The sequence below is a fragment of the Poecile atricapillus genome, chromosome 15 (assembly GCF_030490865.1).
Source record: "Poecile atricapillus isolate bPoeAtr1 chromosome 15, bPoeAtr1.hap1, whole genome shotgun sequence".
NCBI lineage: Eukaryota > Metazoa > Chordata > Aves > Passeriformes > Paridae > Poecile > Poecile atricapillus.
This window is the reverse complement of record NC_081263.1, coordinates 16,087,750-16,107,733: the sequence shown is the minus strand read 5'-3', so window position 1 is coordinate 16,107,733 and position 19,984 is coordinate 16,087,750. Positions and strand designations below refer to the sequence as shown.

The following is a 19,984-nucleotide window of genomic DNA, read 5'->3' as shown; positions in this document are numbered from 1 at the left end:
ATCTAAGCGTTGCCTGGAGCACTACAGGCCCACAAGACTGCCCAGAGATTGATTCTCATATTCATGGATATTACAGGACCAGAAACCCTGACCTTGTGTACAAAAACTGGGCCATTATCTCAGTAAAATCTCTCAAAGTTCTCAGGCTGAGCCCAGCTTGACAAAGAAAAAGGACTTCTGCTACAGGATTTATTTGACCTAGTCACTATGTTTACAGATATGAATCTCTGCCTGCAAAGCCAGTAGCTCAGCCAGTAGTTGTGCCCAGGGCTGGAGCTGTGCTATGAGCAACTCTCTGTAGAGACAAAAGTAGAGAAGAGCCTTCTCATCCAGACATTGCACAACATGGCCACACAGCTCAGGCCATTGCTAATGACAGCAACACCTGGCCCCTCCCAGCCTATTTTCAGTGGGATTTCTGTGCCCTATGGAGGCTCCTGGCATCATGAGCCCACCAAATGCTGCCACTCAGCCAAGGGAGAATCAGCCTGTCCCAACACAGATTCCTCTCAGACTCACCTGCTGTCCACAGAATGAGACCTGCACATATGGGTCAATAAAGACTTTTCTCTCCCCTATGATCTTGGAGATACCACTCATGATGCCTGTTCTCATGCTAGGCAGGCCCTCAGCACGATACAGTTTGATGCAGACCCTAGCCCAGGGTCTCTCTGCAGGGACTCTCTTAGGCAGCAGCAGGTTTCTGAAAGACAAATTCATGTTCTGCCTCTCTCCTGGAGGCACTCTCCTGGTGCCTCTCACCAAACACAATGATGGGAAATTCACCGACTGACAGGAAGATTGGTTCCTGCCTCACCACAAGTCTTTTTCACTGTGTCTTTACCCATCAGAAGAGGGGAAAATGGGGCAAAAAAGGTAGGTGAATAGAGACATGGCAGTGTTCCCCAGGGCCATGCAAGATCCCCATGCACCTACCTTTCAATGTCCTCATCCGGGTTCCCAGAATTGGTGGAAAGGAAGCCCACAGTATCCCCACGTGCAGAGACAGAGATGTTGCACTTCACAAAGCCTTTCACTCCTGCCTGTGTGTCCGTGGGGTCACTGATAACTGCCCACTTCTGGAAAAATCTGTGATCTGAGAGGGAAGAGGAGGAGTTCCCTAGAGAGCAGCCAGGTTACCATTTCACATCCAACCCCACCTGCACAAAGACTGCCCTGACCCTGATCCTGCCTCTGAAGGTGCAGGAGATGTCACCTGCCTTCAGACAGCTGGGTGGAGAAGCAAACTCAGGTCTTCATGCAAACTAAGTGCTTTAAAGCCAGGACCCTGACCAGACACATCACAGCATGAAGGCAACACCAGTTTCAGACAGGGTCAGGCACAGGTATGCAGTACAGTCCCTCATACCTGGCTGGCTGTACACTGTCTCAACATCCATCTTGAATGTTCCTATGCAAGTTCCCAGAAATGGTATCTTCTTTGAGTGAAAAACCTGCAGACAGCACAAGTCCTCCTGAGCACCATGAGGTGTGGGCAGCCAGGTGACACATCCAGATATCTCTGAATAACACAGGGCTGCCAAGAGGTGCTCATTCCAAAACACAGCTGAGGCAGTGTTTGCAAGCTCCTCATGCAGACTGGTCCATCTGTGCTAGCCCTAGCACTAACCCATTCCTACCCAATCACTCCCACAAAGCCCACCAGCCCTCAGTCAAACCTAGACCAAGGCAGTCATGTACAGCCAATTCAGGTTCTGCAGACTCAGGTAAGCCACATCCCAACAATGGGGCTAGGACAGATCTGCTTCCCCACAGGAAATCCTTGTGTCCATATGTAGTGGTTTAGATTTGCATTTGTCACCCCATGACACCATTCCCTGCTGGGTTAGGGCAGAGCCATGATCCCACAAGGCTAGTGTCTCTCCCAAAACCCTAGTCTTGCTCAGTACTTGCTGAACTCTCACCGGCAGAAGAGAAACTCACAGGAAAAGTGCTGGAGACCATTTGGCAAAGGAAGTGCTGGCTGGGTTTAGCTATCTTCAGAACATCCCTGTGTCTTGGGGAAGCCTTTGTGCTTTGGGCCATGGGATTTTCAACCTCTCTGCCTGCCTGGGCTTTTCTACAGCACAAATAATTTCTGAGCTCCCCTCACATCAGTCACTTACCTTCAAGACCTGCAGAGTGAGGCTCCAGGGTAAGGAGCAGCAGGGAATTGCTGCCAAAACAGCAGGGCAACAAGGCAGAAGGCAAGAAAGTGCTTGCACTCCAGTCACAGAAAAACCCTTACCTCGAGGATGTGGGCAGGCAGCACTGCCCAGCACTGGCTCAGAGCATGGCTAAGTCTCTGCCCCAGTCCAGCCACAGGAGGACCCTGTGGCTCTCTGTGGGCAGGTGCTTCTGTCTGGAACACCTCAGTGATATTGGTACCCTTGTTCTGTCCATTGCTCCCAGTGTCTACACACAGAAGCATCAGGCTGTACCACTAACCAGTGAAAGATGAAGACATACATACCGAGATCTCTATGAGTCTGTGGAATAAAATGTCCCTTGGCTCATAGAAGTCAAACAAAAAATACTGAAAGAGAAGAGCAAGACAGCTGAGCCCCAGGCTTCCAGGCATCCCTTGCAAGGATGGTCCCAGGCACTTGGGACACTGGTGGGGCAAGGACAGAGCCTCTGTCCATGTCACATACTTCGTTGAAGAAAGGGCAGTTTGTTGACTTCTGTGTCGCCGTGTACCTCTTTTCCTCTCCTACCTTGACTACAACAAAGGGGTTGATGTTCACCCCCACCAGCTTCTGTGCTTCAATTACATTAATCCCAACCTGAGAAAAGATGGGAGAAAATCAGCACTCTCCTTGTTTGAATCAGCACTCTCCTTGTTTACATCTCCATCCTGAGATTGTTTCAACAACACCAGTATGCACAGGTACAGGGCACTCTCAATGCAGAGGTAGACACCTAGGGTGGGCAAAAGCATGGCTGCTGAAATCTGCTACAGCCAGGACAGACCAAAGTAGTATTTGAGATACTTGTTTCTTTCAGATAAGCAAGGAAATAAAGTATAAGACCCCCAGTACTTTTGAAAAGAGCACACCTTCCCAGCAGCACTCGTACCCTCAGATTCTGATCCCAAAGGGTTGCTTGTATCTTATAGAAGATGCTCTTTGTATCTTCTGTTAATACTCTTTTTTGAGTCCTACTGAGATGGACACCATGGGAAGACTGGAATACGTCTGTCTCATTTACTGCAATTGCTCACAAGTCTAAGATAAGCAAGAAATCTTCTCACATTTGCTGTCAGTACAAGAAATTAGGCCATTGCTTCAAGAGAATGATGGTAGGAAATATACCCCCCACAAAAACTTCCTGCTTGGTTGATAGAACCACATGTGAGTCCATGTTTACTTAGAACCAGGAGAGGACTTAAATCCATAGCCAGGCTGGGAGGCCTGCCCTGAAATCAATTTAACTTGATGTCAGATAATCAGCCAGAGCCACAGCTTCCTAACAGACTCCTGGCATGTCCAAACAAGGCCCCACGTAGCCCGCCAGCCCAGGTTGTGTCCCACAGCTGTCCCTACGGAAGACAGACAAAGCCCTGGGAAAGCTGGCAGGCACCAGCCCTGCCCGGGTACTCTCTGAAGCTCCTCTCAGGCAGTGTTTTGCAATGGCACATGTAGCTGATTCCCTTCTCTTGTTTGTCCATAACTAACTACGTGGGCTTACTGATACTGAGGCTGTCACACATGGATGCAGTTCATTCAGGGAATATTATATCTTGTCCAGGGAAGTCACACAAAGCATGATGGTCTTCATGTTAGAGACCTTGACAGAGTAAGTGGCAATTGGAGAAGCCTAGGCCTGCAGCAAGGCAGTAAGGAACTGGCTGTAGGGACAGAGACAGCTACGGGACATGCACCCAATGCTGCAGTACCTGGAAACTCTGCGGTGTTGGGATGGCAAAGAGGTCCTGTGCAGAGCAGAGTCTGGAGCGGCTGCACAGAAAAAAAAGCCGAGGTGAGCACGTGTCCTTGTCAACATGGACCTGAGTAAGTCCCCACCAAGGGAAGAACAGAAAACCTGGCAAATAATGGCCCATTGCCATGGAAATGAACAAATCCTCAACACACCCTGTCTAGGGCCACTAGAGATGGAAGTTTTCTAACATTTTCCAAAGCAGACTGCCATGAGCTGCAGGAATTCCCCAGGATGTGGCACTTTCTACGTCAGGACCCAAGCAAGGGCAAGAAAGAGCATGCCATGGATACCTCTTCACAGGGCTGAAGATGATGCTTGAGGCCTCAGTCTCAGATGTATTATAGAAATCTTCCTCCTCTTCCTCTTCTTCATCAGCCTCCAGACCTTTTCCCAGCTTCCTGCCTAGAGCAGCAGCCTTCTTGTCCAGTTCCTTCGCTCTCAGACACTGGGCAGTCCTGCAAGCCCTGCCCCATGCCATGAGCCATACATCAGGCCTGACAAGTAGGCTGTGTACTGCCCTCCACCCAGGAGGGTGAGCCAAGACATTCAAGGGCTACTTACTCCAGCTGCTCAAATCCAGGATTGTGGATGATTAACTCTGAACTGTAAAAACAAAAGAAGTTTTTCTGCAAAGACCAGTGTGCCATGGCTGTTCCCTGATGTGTTTAAGTAGCAGTGCCCCAGCCACGCTCCTGCTTATTTCTTGGCAGGAACATCAGCAATTTTCTCCTAAGCTTATCCACTGTCCACTCCATGTATCTACTGTTTTCCCCCTAGTTTCACAAGTGACATTCTGCAGGCCTTGCTGCTGCCTGTCAACCTGTTTTCCCAGAAACTCAAAACTCCTCTGGCTTTGGGCACCATCAGTGTACAGGGTCCATGGAGTTGCTGGAGACCAAAGCCATGCACTCTGCAACTTTGCAACCACAAGTCAGGAAGGCTGTAGAAATGCTCTCAAGGCTCTCCTAGGGAGTCCTAGGACTCCCAGCACCTACAATGGATCATTGCAGTCAAAGGCTCATTGTGATCATAAAGTATTTTTATCCAAGAGCCCTGCTCTCTTATTGCTGCTGTAGAGTTGAGATGCATCAGCCTGGCCAGAAGTGATGCAAATGAGACTGGATTGCATCCCAAAGTCTGCCACTGACAAAGGCAGCTGCACAAACTGCCTGGAAATTTGATCTTCCTAGGATTTCCATACCTGTCTTTCATAGGATAGACAAAATCCTCTTCTACCCAGCTCCCCGCTGAGCCGTTTGGAGGCTGGTAGCGCAAATCCAACTCAATGTAGATCTATAAGCAGAAAGTGAAATGGCCTGAGAGTTTGGCAGCCACAAAACGATGGCAGAAATGTCATCAAAAGAGAAAGGGGGTAATGGAAGCAAAAAAGAAGTGAGATGCTGGTGCAAAGAAGCAGAAGAAAGGTGATCACATCCCCACAAGAAGCATATTTATACCAGACTCCTGTTGTCTGCCTCCATCAACAAGCTAAACATAACAAAACTCCCTCTGCCACAGCTTCTCAAACTCCATGCTCCATTGAATAAAAGCTGGCTCAAGTTTACAAATCTTAAAAGGCCATAAAAAGGCCCTGAGAGTTGCCTCAAGGCATTTTTGACAAGGGAATTGGGGAGAGCCCTGCACAGTAACATGCAGGATTTGGAGCAGTCTCTTTGGAGGAGGCACAAGACAGCTGGCAGATCATCCCCAGGCAGGACAGCTTGGATTAAAATGCTGGAGAAGCCATCAGCACATCAAAAGCCTGGATCACAAGAGACAAGGAAGAGCAGACAGAGAAATACAGAGCAAGCTGGGTATTGACACAGACAGCACAGGTCTGAACACCCTTCGTCAGTAGGTGGCCACCTTGCTCTCAAACCAACACAAACACAAATGATTTCCCAGCAGAGGTCAAAAACATTAGCATGGAGGAGATCACTCCTTAGTAGCCTGAAGGGGACGGACATACACTGGGTTCAGAGCTCAATCCCTGGAAAACACACATTTCTGGGAAAAGAAATGCAGCTGAAGAAAGCAGCAGTACGGTGATCAGGAAAAGCAGCAGCAAAGACTAGAGGGTGAAGAAGCCTGAGATGAAGCTGCATAAAAAGCTAAGGCTCTAAAAACATTCCTTCAAACCACCAGAATTATAAGGGGTGCAAATAACTCAAGTCCCAGAGGAGAACAGGACTTGGACTAGCAGGAAGTCTAACAACTTTCTTCTTTGCTAAAGGAGCAGCCTTTCTCTTGGGGTCATGTCTCTTCCAAGTTGAGCTGAGAGGGTCCCAAGCTCTTCTTGGATAAGGCAGTCTTGCCTGCGCTATTTCTGTCCCCTGTAGCTGTTGTGCAGCCAGGGTTGCACAATCCAAAACTAACCTGGCAAAACTGAGTGTGCTTGGGTTTTGGTTGGAACAGCTCACCAGCACGTGTTGCTGTTAGCACAAGGGAAGAGGCACCCAGGGGCAAAAGACTGGGCACAGGGTAGCTCTGACCTTACACAGTGGAGTCCTTACAAACCATCACCAGCACCAAGGGGTGAGTCTAATCCCTGTCTCTTTGCTGGCATGAACATTTTTCCAGTGAGCTGCATGGGCTAAAAATCATCCTGGAAACACTCAATTTCTACCTGCACTTGCTCTGTGATCCAGGAGTCCAGCAACACCAGCAGCCTGTGCCTGTGCGACTCAGACTGGTGGCCACAGAGCTGCATACCATGTGCCGCCATGTGGTTTAGTCATACTGCCCACATGAAGAGCAAGCAGAGATGTTGCACCTTGCAGGACTCCTGCCTCTGCCTCTGCTCTTCCTGCCCTGCCAGCTGCTCCGTCACACAGGTCTGGCAGTCCAGAACCCACTGAGCTGTGGAAACAGCAGGAAACAGCTCATTTTAGGGTAGTGTTCATCTTCTACAAGTGCAAAGGACTGACTGAGCCCAATGCCAAGGCAGGAGGAGAGCAGGATCTGCTGCAGAGCAGAGGGGCAGTTAGGTGTCAGAGACACTCATGCTGTCCCAGACACTCATTAAGCCATCCAGTTAGTTCTAGTGTTTAACCCAAAAGCTGGCTGAGAGTCCCAAGGCACCCTACCACCTTCCACCTCACTCCACCACTGCAACAGCCCATACACATGCACTTCATAGTGCATGAAGCAGATGAAGTACCACTTCCTACATCCATTGCCCAGACTTGAAAAGGTTTTACAAAGCCTCCCTCTTCTCATTCAGGCCCTTGGCAGGTCTCCAGGGGTCCCAACCCATCCCATGCATTTGTAGATGCTCCTAGAAACCTCTTGATGGATGCAAAGTGTCTGCATCCCTGTGCAGAGATGGCACAAATGCCACAGTGCTTCCAGCTCAAACAGCACTTTGGATTCCCCCTCAGTCCCCAGTCCACCTGGGATGTACCACATGAGGTTTCCCACAAGGCTTTACTGACTGCTGATAGCCAGGCTGTCCACAGAGGACTTACACCAGTGACTCTGTTGTTCTTGTCCACAAGGGACTCCCGCAGGATTAGCCTTCCAGATGTCATCAGGTGCTGAAGGCTGAGGACAAGGGTACCGAGCAGCCTGGTGAAAGGAATGAGGAATTTGTCTTTACAAACAAACTTTGCATCTGCTGATAAAGTTAGATACAGAGAGATTAAAGAAACAATGGGAAGAACCATGCATTCCATAGAAATTCTATTGATTGACACAGAGAAAAGAAAAAAATACGTGAGGTATATACATTAGAAGGGAGTCTTAGGTATTAGGCATTTGGGGCAGTCTGTACCTCTCAAGTACCTCAGCCAATGGGAGAGAGGGAAATGCAGCCAAGAAATTAGGATAACAAGGAGGCTGCATCCTCTGACAATTTGAGAGACCCCATGGAAAATGCCCATGACCTCTCCCTTTATTTGAATAAAGTTACAGGACTCCTCTGTCTCCTTTTTGGACATAAACCTCTTGTGTTCGTGGATTAAATTTCCTAACACTGGAATAAAAAGAGACACTTCAACAACACTGTACATCAGTGTCTACAGCCTGAGGAGTACTGTGGCCTCCACTCTCTCTCGCTCATAACCCCTCTGAGCTGCCCCGAAGTGCTTCCCACAGGGAGTCTGGCAGCTGAATACCTGAGACTGACTCTGCAGCAGGGCCTGCCTTCACCCCAGTCATGCTCAGGCAGCTACTTGCAACTGAGCTGCCACTCATGGTTAAAGGCTTGCGCAGATCCAGACTCATGGAGGGCAAAGGACATCTCCCCTTCAGCAGAGCTGGGCATCACAGGAGCCTGTGTCTGGACAACCAGCAGAGCTGGAGTGACTCTTCCCAGATAAAACTGGGAAACAGAGGCTTCACACAAGAAAATACAGACACAGGACATAAAGCTATGATGACAAGAATGTCTGCAGCAAGTCAGGCCAGAATTTACCTACTCCAAAGTGGCTTCTCCCTGGAGAAGGGACATCTGGCTCCCTGAAAGTGGCAGTAAGGCATGCAGGATGGCGTTTGCCACTCCTAACCCTGGCTTGTGCGTCACTATCTGCACCCACATGTACATGGACCTCCATCCCCTCATAGCATCTCTGCTGGCAGCCAAGCTAAGCCCTGCATGAAGCAGAACTTCCCAGTGCCAGCTGGGAACTGCTACTGAAAGAGTTCACTGCCCACCTAGGACTCAGACAAGAGGAATTGCTCCCCACACATCTCAATTTCAGCTGTGAGTTGTTGATCTCTGGTACCCCTTCTCACCTCCATTTTCTCTGAGATATAGAGCCTGTCCAACTTCCTACCCCCAAGGAAGGAGTCTCTTTGCTCATCCTCCTCCTTTCCAGCTTTGTCAGCTTGATGCTGCTGCTACAGAAAGGATGCACACACAGAAGTCCAGAGACCACAAACAGATACAGCAATGTACAAATTTTCCCCTTCCGTCCTTCCACACTCTCTTTCTATTTAATTTTTATCATCCCAGTGTACAGACCAACTGCTTTTGAACTGTACTGTCTGTCACCTGCCATTATTCTGCTCCCCAGGAGTGGAGATGTGTGGATACAGTGTCAATCCACTCATTTCCCACTGGACTCCTTTGCTCCAGGCTGTCAGGTCCTACTGTTTTGTTACTATTTGTGTTATCTCTTTGTCCTTTATCAGTTTCTATTGATATTTCAGTCAGACACAATTCCTCTGATCCAGCTCCCATAAGAAAATCATCCAGGAAACAGTGACACAACATTCTGCCACACTTTCTGCTCTGTCTCCATCTGTGTCTTGTATGTGTTGTGCTCATCTGTTCTCTTATGCCCTCTCTGGCTCCTTTGAAAAGGTTTGCATTATTAGCTCGTGCATTTTCCTTCAGTTCTTAAAAATTGCTTATCAGAGTTGGCACCTTTCCCTGCATCTTCATGTTTCACACATCCTGAAGGACATGCCTCTGCTGCCTTTCTTGCTCCACTACTCAATCTGTCATCAATATTCCTGGGTTTCCCTGCAGTGTTTTGTAACTGTTGGAATAGCCACTGAGTTCACAGTGTTGTGGCTGTGCCACCTAGAAGCATTTTAAATTCTGGCTGACCTTTTAAATTGAATTTGCTGTCTTATTAAAGGTTGAACCATAACATGATGCATTCAGGGCTTTTCTGCTCCAACAGATACGTTGAATTTGTGTGCAGCATGGTCATGGTCACCACAAGGATGTTCAGGGTGACAGCAGGTCCTCAGTCTGCAGCAAGACCTGCCTTTGTAGCTGTTTTTTAGGGCCTTGTTTAACCTTTGTCCCAGCTGAGGGTCTGATCTGGATCCTTATATAGTCCCTGTTACGGCTGGCACAACTAAATCATTCCCCTTATATAACTTAATATATACAGCATTGCTGCCACAACTGAACAACTAGTTCCATCCTTCCTCTATAACTAGCATTCTGCTCATCTTCCTTCCATCAAATTTTCAATAGACATTTTCTATTGCCAGTAGACAATGTAAAGATCAACATGTTTTCTCCCTTACCTCTACTGGTCACTCCAACAATCAAAGGACCCACCTGTTACTGAAAACCTTGCTGCAGTTGTAAACCTTAATGGACAGCATTTCACCCATGACAAGCTTTCCATAGTGAGGCCAACGAAAAAGCTGCAAACAAATGGAGCAGGAAGAGATGACAAATCATTCTCAGCCACACTTTCCCATGTCTCATGGCTGGTTGTCTCCCTTGTGAGGTGACTAAGTCCATGGATGTGATAAAAAGCAGCTATGATGGGAAGTTACTTTCCTGCTGGCCAGACAGATCATAGAGCCCCTCCAGCAGCACAAAGCCACAGGTCAGCTGCTAAAGAAGTCAGAACAGCACGACCCTGGAAAAAGAAGGAAGCTTGTGCCTGCTGGGGTCCCTGAGCTGGCAGGTTGTGAAGTGAGACAGAACATGGGAACACACAGAGGTGCTTGGGGAGAAGAGATCACCTGGGAAGGGAGTCATCTGGCTCATAGGAAAGCTGCACCCTGAGGCTTCAACTCACCACACACCCAAAAGAGTGGCTGTGCCCTCACCTTCACTGCCTTTCCCCAGGCAGCACATTGGTATTGGGACCTGAGCAAGGGACAGGTGGGAACCACCCACTGGCACAGAGCAGGTGGGTTGTCACAGGCTTCAGTGTGTTATAAATACATAGTATAATATTGGTTTTTCTCAAATATTAAAATGGATGCTATATGTATAATGTTAAAGTAAAATTGTTATATAAGATACAGTTTTTATTTTTGTTATTAACTAAACTTAATTAGACTTAGACATAAACTTAGACTTTTTTGTCTCCTACTGTTCTATTGTCCTTTATTAAACTTTTAAACTTTTCCAGGAGAGTGAACCTTGTTTTTCACAAGGGGGGGAGGGGGGGTGGCACTGGAGAGGAAGACATGCTTCTCAGGCCAGCCCCATCCCTGCCCTGCACACACACATATATGCACTCAAACACACAAGTCCCACTCCTGCCCCACAAGGCATCAACTGCAGCGATGTATCAATCTGGCTTCCTGAGGGCAGGGGGAGCTTTGCCTTCAGCTTTGATGTTCCCAAGTTTCCAGGCAGCGTCACTCAGTTGAATTTCATTTCCTGCAGCTTGTATGCATAGGTCACATACACAATGTGAGGGACCCATCTGCCCCTCTGAGCAGAGGGGAAGAAGGAGACAGCAGAGACATTCCCAGAAAACAGTCTAGTGGAAGGTGTCCCTGCCCATGGTGTGGGGGTTGGAACTAGATGATATTCCAGGTCGCTTCCAAAGCAAACTAATCTATGATTTTCTGACCAAAACACTGACCTGTCCCATCCCTGTCCCCTATGTTCCACATGATCCCAGTTTCCTCACCTCCTTGAAGACGGCCTCTGGGCCACAGCAGACCTTCCTCGTCTTCTGGGTGAAGCCTTGTGAAGTAGAGGCATAAGGTGCTGTCAGGGGAAGGCATCCTCCAGACTTAAACCCCCAAACTCCCACCCTCCTAGCCATCTGGAGCTCACCTCGGAAGCTGAGATGGACCTGCCGTTCACCATGGCCCGGCAGCTGGGAGAGCCGCTGGACACCAACACTGAGCGCCATGGAGCCAGTGGCAGTCCCTACTGCCCCTCAGCAGTGCACCGCCCAGACTGACTCAACTCCAACTCATCCAGCCGGTCCGGCCAGACACTCCACACCCCGGTGCCCCACTGGGCAGGCACTGTCCCTGCTGAGGGACACAGGGAGGAGGGGGAAGCCCTGGCTGTACTGCCTACCTCCCTCAACCTAGGGGCACTGGGCTGAGCCCCCCAGAATGTGCCTCTGGGCTGCGGGGAACCCTGGGGGAGCACTGCAGTAAACAGCAGGAGAAGTGAACATCACATGGCCACACTTCAGCTGATGCTTCAAGGGGCATGGGCTGCTGAATTCAGAACTGAGAGACACCAGCTTCAAATACAGAGCCTGTGTAAGAGACAGTCTGAAGATTCCCTCATCTGTCTCACAACCATCTCAAGGACAGAGACTGACACCCTGAATATCACAAGGGACTTGGTTTAGGGGCTTGGGCCTAGCTGAGGTGGATGTTTGCTAAGTGATTGTTTGCAGGTGGTTGCACGGTACACTGCCCTCGCTCCTGCTGGTGAGCAAAGGCTTGTGCGTGGTACCCTGTGCAATGGGATTTCCACGACACATTGCCCTCGTTCCTGCTGGTGAGCAAAGACTTGCAAGATGTGGTGTGCTCTGGACCCTACACCTGCCCCCTGCGCAATGGAATTGATCACAATGATCATCAATTTCCTCTGGTTTTGACCCTGTGCCCCTCACTTTGTAAAAGACTAAAAAATCACACCCCAAATTTACCTTCCTTTGAGATCTCCCCAACAGACAGAAGATTCTGTGTCATTGGATGGCTGAGTGGACTTTGACATGGTAGCTATAATCCCTTTACTCTCTTTTTCTTATGCTTTGCTTTCCCCTCTTTTCCCTCTATCGCATATTAGTGCTGATGAACACTCAGTAAAGTGTGTTTTGCTGTTTAAGTCCTTGGTTTGCTGATAATCTTTTGTACTCTAAGACCAATTAAAAGAACCACATCACGAATCCCACCTTGTGGATCGTGACAGCCTGGCTCTGCTTTCAGCCCCAGCCCTGTGCCTTCCCCAGCACAAAATCACAAGTCCTGTGGCTGAAACCTTCCAAAACAAACAGAGGGAGGGTGGAAAAGGGCAGCTCAGATTGTGAGGGTTGGGCTGTTGTGACTTGAAGAAACAGCACATGCTCAGCAGCCTCCTGAACAGGGGCCTGAGTGGCTACTCAGTGGAGGTAGGATGCCAGAGCACTTTGGGACAGTGGCTGCACCCCAGCTGCCAGATCTCTGCAGGGCAGAGACAAACATCAAAATCCACAGGCAGCGCAACCGGAACTTCAGCTGCTCTGCAGGGTGTTGGCAACCTCACAAGGAGTGGGAGGAGGCACCTGGGGCATATGGTGCCAGAAGCCAGCTGAGCTCCCTGCTGCAGCTCCCAGGCCTAATTCAGCTCATCCTATCTACACGAAAGTTCATAGAGATACCAGAGCTCTTCCAAAGCACAAATTCAGGCCAGATTAAAGCAATGGAACAATCACGAGCTGAGTAGATTTTGGAGAGCATTTCTTTCTCCTGAGGGTCTGGTTCTCACTCTTAGCACCCAGCACCAAACACTTCTGATAGGAAAGATGTGTGCTAATATGTCTTTGGAATTTGATGGGTAAAGGTATGGGTGTTAACATCTTTGAAATTAGTCTTAATGTCTCTACTAACTTTGGGCAGTAGGTTTGCTGCAGACCTCAGTTTGGCTCCTGAAACTCACAAGTGGATCTACACAAGCCTGAACTTCTGAACTTTGGGGTAAAATGACAGGTTCAAGGGGGGGATATGTAGTAGGAGGTACTATCTGTAGTAGTACTGTAGTATATGTAGTGAGGTAGTACTGTCCTAGTATCTCAGACAGTGGGCAAAAGAGGAGGGAAATGTGCGACCAGGAGTTTAGGATAAAAGGGGCTACCCTTCCGAAACCTCGAGAGAGAAAGCCCCGGTGAACTCCCTTTATTTGAATGAAGTTTCAGGACTCTTCTGTCTCCTCTGTGGACATTGGCTTTTCATAGTGTGATTTTCCATACACCTGCATCCATATATGCTGTTCAGAGTGCCTTGCAGCAGGCAAGGGTGGCTCATTCAGCTCCACAATTACAGTGAATCATATCATATAAGTGAATCATACTTGCGTAATGCCAGTTGCTTCCAAGCAAGCCCTGTGGATATTCCCTTTATTCCCCTTTTGCACAAGGACTTCCTGGAGCACCTGAAAAGTAGTGCTGGGGGTGGTGGAAGCATGTTTTGGCGGGCAGACAAAACTTCACCACTGTCCTAGCTACAGGAGTATTCTACCCCCCCCTGTATCATTTCTGATGAACTGTTGATGATGGATCATTTGCAGGAGCTGCCCAGTGCACACACAACTCCCCAGACTAAGACCTGGGTGTTAAATAAGATAAGGAGAGGCAAACCCTGCAAGACAGGGCAGAGTTTCTTTTTCTTCACACCAATGACTCAGCTGTGATAACTCCCTCCAAGGAAGCACCAGCACAGTCACACCCAGCCTGAGGGGTCATCTATGTTAATGGGCCATAAAAGACTCAATGGGACCACAGAATGGGTGGCGGCAACTTAAACTATCAAGGAATCTCAAAATAGCCCATGACTCACAGTGTTACCTCATGAATTGTGAAACTCCCTGCCCTGAGGGAGGTACTGAGCATTCCCACCTAAACCTGAAAGGAATGAGAGGGATCTGTCTTTACAAACTGTGGGCCTATTTGTAGATAAGGCCAGATACTGATAGGTAAAAAAAATCAATGGGAAGAAGCATAAATTCCAGAAGAATTCCACCAATTGACACTGTTGCTCACCCAAGGCCATGCTAAATTATTGGACTAAGAGAAACAGAACAGAGATACAAAGAAAAGAGGGGTGGGGGCGTGGAGGGTGGGGGTGTGCACATTAGAATGGGATCTATATTAGGCGATTTGAGAAGTCTATATCTCTGAAGTACCTCAGCCAATGGGGAAAAAGAGATGGAAATGTGGCCAGGAAATTAAGATAAAAAGGAAGCTGCATCCTCCATAATTTTGAGAGACCTTATGGAAAGTGTCCCATGGTCTCTCCCTTCATTGATGAATAAACGAATGCTTCCTTTTTGGTCATAGTATTACAGATGAAAATATGGGCTTTTGCATTCATAGATTAACCTTTTTTATCACAAGTATCTTGATATAGTACAATTTTCACTTACTTTTAACTGCTTTTGTATAGTACAATCTGTCAGTTTATGTATACACTGTATAGTTTATATGAATGGTAATATAATAAATACATTGTATCATAGACTTTAGCAAAGTGTTCAAAATAGAGACTAAAAATACCTCTATGTAACCAACTTAAAGAATGGTGTAAAACCAATCATTTTCCTTACATCTGTGGACTGATGTCTCGAAGTGATAAGAATGATGGAAACCAGAACATAAGCAACCAGGAAGGTTTTATCGATAATCATATCAGGGAAGTGTGAAACAACAGTGAGAAGAATGACAGGTTTGTCTTTACAAACAAGCTGTGGGTCAGTTGATAAGATGCAGCTATCAGTGAGAGACACAGAAACAATGGGATGGATTCCAGTAGAAGATCAAAGGGGCACTAAAAGAACACTATGAATTCCATAAAAGTTAAGAAGGGATTATGCATGGGGGGGGGGGGAGGGGGGGGGGAAGGTATCACCGCCGGTATCAGGCGTTCCAGGAAGCCTGTACCTCTCACGTACCTCAGCCTATGGGGAAAGAGAGAAGGGACAAGCAGCCGGGAATTAGGATAAAAAGGAGGCTGCGCCCTCCAAGAATTTGAGAGACCCCAGGGGAATGCCCCATGGCCTCTCCCTTTATTCGAATAAAGAAAAAGGACTCCTCTGTCTCCTTTTTGGACATAAACCTCTAGTGTTTGTGGATTAATTTTCCTGACAACAGGAAGGGAAAACAGGAAGACCTAATCTATAGAATATCCTGCAGGCAGGTCAGAGGTTAAAAACTGAAGGAGAAGGGAGCCTGAAATATCAAGAGTTCCCAAGAAAGTTTGAATAAGAAAATATGTTATAGATACATAGTATAATATCAGATTTTCTCAAGTATTAAGATGAATGCTGTATGTATCGTGTTAAAATGGCTTTGCTGTAATAGTCAGTATAGGATGTTTGAACTGTCTGCTTCGTTAGGATAACATTCAGTGAACAAATGTTGAGGACCCTGCTGATTATCAACACCATCTGTGGAAAGAAGGAGCCAAGGCCCAAATTAAAAGGTGATAAGAGGATTAAAACCACAAGCCAAGAAACACACATGCTCTAAAAAGGTGGACCCAAGGAGAGGCCATGCTAAACAGTTCCTGGAAAATGTAAACTAGTTAATAAAAAAGTTTGAATATGCATAAAGTCTATTAATATGCATCAGGTTGATGCAATAGAAATGGTATGTAAGGAATGTTTCCAAAACAACCAGGTGTGCTCTTGGCAGAGAGCAAAGCACTCGGCCGTTTTAACCCTTTGCTTTAATGTCTTTGTCTCCTATTGTCTTTTTTATTAAACCTTTTAAAATTTATCAGGAAAGTGAATGCCATTTTCCACAAATACATGAATATGCATGAGCCTCAAGAAATCTACAGCATGCTCTCTGACTAACTGGCCAGAGACACCCCAGTACCTCAGTGATATTTTTGTCCTTTCTTTTATTGGTTATTAAACTTTTTAAAAATTCTAAAGCATGAACTTTGTTCTTCATATAAGCCTCTGGCGTTGTGGATTAATTTTCCTAACAAACCTGAGTATATAAAATCTTTAGGCCTGGGGACTTCTAGCACCACCACTTGATGGATTTGGAGGAGGACCAGCACTTCAACAGGACTGGTACCATCACCCTGACCAAATCGGTGCCAGGCTGTACTCAGTCTTTGTGGGTTAAAACCAGTTTTCTCTGTACTATTGTATTTATCGTAATCTCTCTAATAAATTGTAACTCTGACCTGTAATCTCTCTTAAGGTCATTGAGTGGGGTTCATTTCTAACACCAGTTTACTTTCAAACCAACACAAGTATGCAACAACAAAACATAGCAGACTTGACAGCATTTGGCACCACTTTTGTGAACCCAAGTCAGTGAGCCCATCAGTTTAGAACAGACAGAAAGCTCAATGCGCTGACCCCACATCCAGTCATGGGTAGAGTGGAACAAGGAGTGCAACTTTGGTGGTCTCATTAAACTGCCTAAGTATGCTGCTGCTGAGTGGATCCAGTACTTGCTCAAAGCTGGTCAGAAGACAGCCCCTCTCTGTGGAGTTTTTGTGGCCTCCTCAGACACCTGGAGCACTCTCATCACTGCACCCACCTGAAGACAGTGCCTCATTTTTAGCAAAACAGTCTCCTCTGTATTTTAGACCTCAAAGAGGGCCGTTAACCCAATCAGTTATCCATGCAAAAAAGGCATTATCTCCCACTACCTGCTGAGTAGTGTGGCATAGCCTGGTATGAAATGTCACCAGTATTTACTGTCACATGTTCAAGAAGCAAGAGGAACACTTCCCATTGAGCTCCCACATGCAAAAGCTTTTGATTTTTTCAAAGCCCTGAGGCTGAAATGCCTTTGGGGATCACAAGTAAAAAGGTTCTTGTTTAATCTTGGCAAGGGTAAAAAACTTCTGGAGTGTTCCCTGTGCTCACTGGGAAGAAAAATCAAGCCAGTGACTGGGGGACACAGAGAGCATGCACAACACATTGTCCTGAGGAAAATAACCTGACCTCTCTTAACTCAACAGCCATGCCATCAATCTGCATTCCAGCTACACCATTCCTGCCACATGTGTCAAGAAACAGACCTGCCAGCCTTCCACCAAAGTGCCCAGCAGCTGTCTGCACTTCCTCTAAAATCTGGAGCCCTGGAGAGAATAAAAGACAGAAAGCAGGCAAAATTCTGCCATCCCAGGTCAGTAGCTTCCAAATTTAGCTTCTCATGGCTTTTCACATGGGCCCATACCCACGCAGCTCTTGCTTCTAATTGACAACTACAGGACTTGTGTCCCTTTCTTGCGCACATTTCAGCCACTTACCTGTGGGTAAAGAGCATCTTCAAATTCTGGTCTGCTCCCACAGGGGGAAGAACTTTCTCAGACCTGCCTTTACAACTTCTTGGGCTCCTCCTCCCCACCCAGACCTGCCTCCACCATTTCCTGGTCTCTTCCTCCCCAGGTCAGGAAAGGTCTCTTCTACCATACATGAGTCCTATACCTGGAGATAGCTCACTGCAGAACAGTGACTTCACTCCTTACAGGGCAGACACAGAGGATTCACTCCCTTTTGCATGGGATCAGGCAGAGGTTTAAAAAGGAGAGGAAAAAATTGGCTTCAAAAAACACACACAAAACTAACAGCCTTAGATTTACTGTATGCATAACAGAGGAGAGCTGTCTATAGGCTGTAAGCAGTTGAAAACACAAGTGAAGGATGTCTCAACCACAAGACCAGTTTCTCAGAGATAATTTGGCAGTTTTCCTCCCTCTTCCACACCTGTAATACATTTCAGTTTAGACAGCCACTCAAGAAGAGACATTGCTTGGTTTCCTTCAAGTCTTTACGTGCAAGACAGTGCAGGAAGTGCAAGAAAAGGGGGTGCTGTAGGCTAGGTGTGGAAAATGGAAAAATAGAAACCTCCACAGATGCTGAAGGGTTTTGAATTGTAACAGTGTGATTTATGAAGTAAGCTACTGTGGTAGTTTGACATAAATTGACATTTAGGGAAAGAAGTAAGAACCATCCATGGAAGTGATTTCTTTGAGAGAAGCCGCTGGGAGCTTCCTCTGTGACTGAGACAGGCCAATGGCTGGCTAGTTCTGAGAACTGACAGCATTTTCCACCACTGAAAATCAGATCTGCCTCTATGACTACTACCTTCTAAAAACCCAAGCCAGGAAACTTCTTTCTGTTTTTTGCTTCCAGCCTTGAAAGGTAGCAGAGCTCTGATGAGGCTCGCCCTGCTCCCCCGTAGCCTGTGCGGCCTGGGGGGGCCGGGCCGGACCCCAACAGCTCCCGGGTGGGGGATGGAGGCTGGGGGGTCCCAGCCCAGGCTGGGCCGGACCACGGCTGCTGACATCTCACCAACACTAAACCCACCCCAGCCTGCACTGACGGCTCCAGGCTGAGCCAAGAGCGCCTGCCGGGCTGAGGGAGGCACCAGCATGGTCTGAAATCAATCATCCTGACTGCCCTGGCTATTGCCTACAACCATCTGCAGGCCTGGCAAGATTTAACCCTTTCAGTGCACAGATGAGGCCTGCCAACCTTGTTCCTCTCTCCAGGGAGAGAAAAAGACAGAGTGACAACATGTAGAAAGACAACATGAAAACATCAAGGTCAGTAAAAGAAGGAGTCAAGCCTCAGATGGAAGAGAGGTGAGGAGATGCCGAATGGGGCTGAAATACTCTTTTGGTAGGGCCATGGAGATGGACAATAATGTTCCAAAAATAACTCCTTTAATTAATGAGAAAAGTATGGGGGGTGAAGTATTCAAACTGTAGATGTGAGCAGAAGCATCCATTGATAAAACCAAGCAGATGTTGAAGTAGCTGTGATCCCATGAGAAGCTTGAACAAAGAGAGAGAGATGAGAGTGAGGAAGACACTTTGTACCCAGGGAGAGAAGAAGAAAACCTCTGTTCCCAGAGATGATCACAGAAACAGATGAAGAGAACCTTTAACTTTGAACATCTCACCCTTAAAACAATACCCCATGAGTTCATGGCCCATGGACACACCTCTAGGAGGGCTGTGGAAATGTGAGGAATTTCACAATGCAGATTTTTTGTCTGGACAGCTGCTATCCGTGGAAATGAAAAGCCACAGGAAAACTGTTTCTTGTGGAGAAGTCTCCATGGCATGACAAGAGAAAACTCCTCTCCCTACAAGGATTGATGAAAGACTATTGTATAGTTGATACTGCTTTAATATCCCAGGTTTTGTCTCTGCATGTTCAGTTGGGAAAAGAAAAAGCTGGGCAGGGAGAAGAAAGGTTTCTGGAGGTTTTATTCTGGTTTCTTATTCTTGTAGTGTCTTGGTTCTAGAAGACAGGTGTCTGCTAGGGAGAGCAGGAGCCTCTCTTGGGATGAAAGAATGTAGACCCCCTCTCTCCGAATTATTATAATTTTGAAATCAGGGGCTTTCAGGCAGAGATCTGGGGATAGGAATAACAGTTCTTTACTAGTATAACCAGGTAAACAAACAAACAATAACTACAGCAATAACAAGAAAACAGAACCAGGGACCCCGGGACAGCTTTCTCGGCTGAGACGGGATGGAGGAGAGGCTTTGTTTTCACAAACCCCTCGGGCAGTTAGTCCCGGTGCTCCTGCAGGGCTCCGAGGAAACAGTCAGCTGGGACAGCAGGGACGAGCTGCGATCCTGGGCTGGTGGATGAGGTGGATCAGCAGCTCCACGGCGATGCCTGGCA

At 47.4% G+C, this 19,984-nt stretch overlaps 1 protein-coding gene across 1 annotated transcript in view; it reads right to left on the bottom strand.

Moving 5' to 3' along the window:
* Window positions 1–11,510, bottom strand: part of LOC131584841 (fer-1-like protein 4) — a 41,358-nt gene extending 29,848 nt beyond the window's left edge. The window contains exons 1-12 of the mRNA XM_058850347.1: window positions 11,283–11,510; window positions 9,962–10,050; window positions 7,410–7,509; window positions 5,144–5,235; window positions 4,504–4,545; window positions 4,233–4,406; window positions 3,899–3,959; window positions 2,655–2,786; window positions 2,474–2,536; window positions 1,370–1,454; window positions 937–1,096; window positions 520–703 (exon numbers count right to left, since the gene is read on the bottom strand). Coding sequence (XP_058706330.1) covers window positions 520–703; window positions 937–1,096; window positions 1,370–1,454; window positions 2,474–2,536; window positions 2,655–2,786; window positions 3,899–3,959; window positions 4,233–4,406; window positions 4,504–4,545; window positions 5,144–5,235; window positions 7,410–7,509; window positions 9,962–10,050; window positions 11,283–11,510 — 1,410 coding nt within the window. The remainder of the gene's footprint in view (window positions 1–519; window positions 704–936; window positions 1,097–1,369; window positions 1,455–2,473; window positions 2,537–2,654; window positions 2,787–3,898; window positions 3,960–4,232; window positions 4,407–4,503; window positions 4,546–5,143; window positions 5,236–7,409; window positions 7,510–9,961; window positions 10,051–11,282) is intronic.
* Window positions 11,511–19,984: the final 8,474 nt, after the last annotated feature.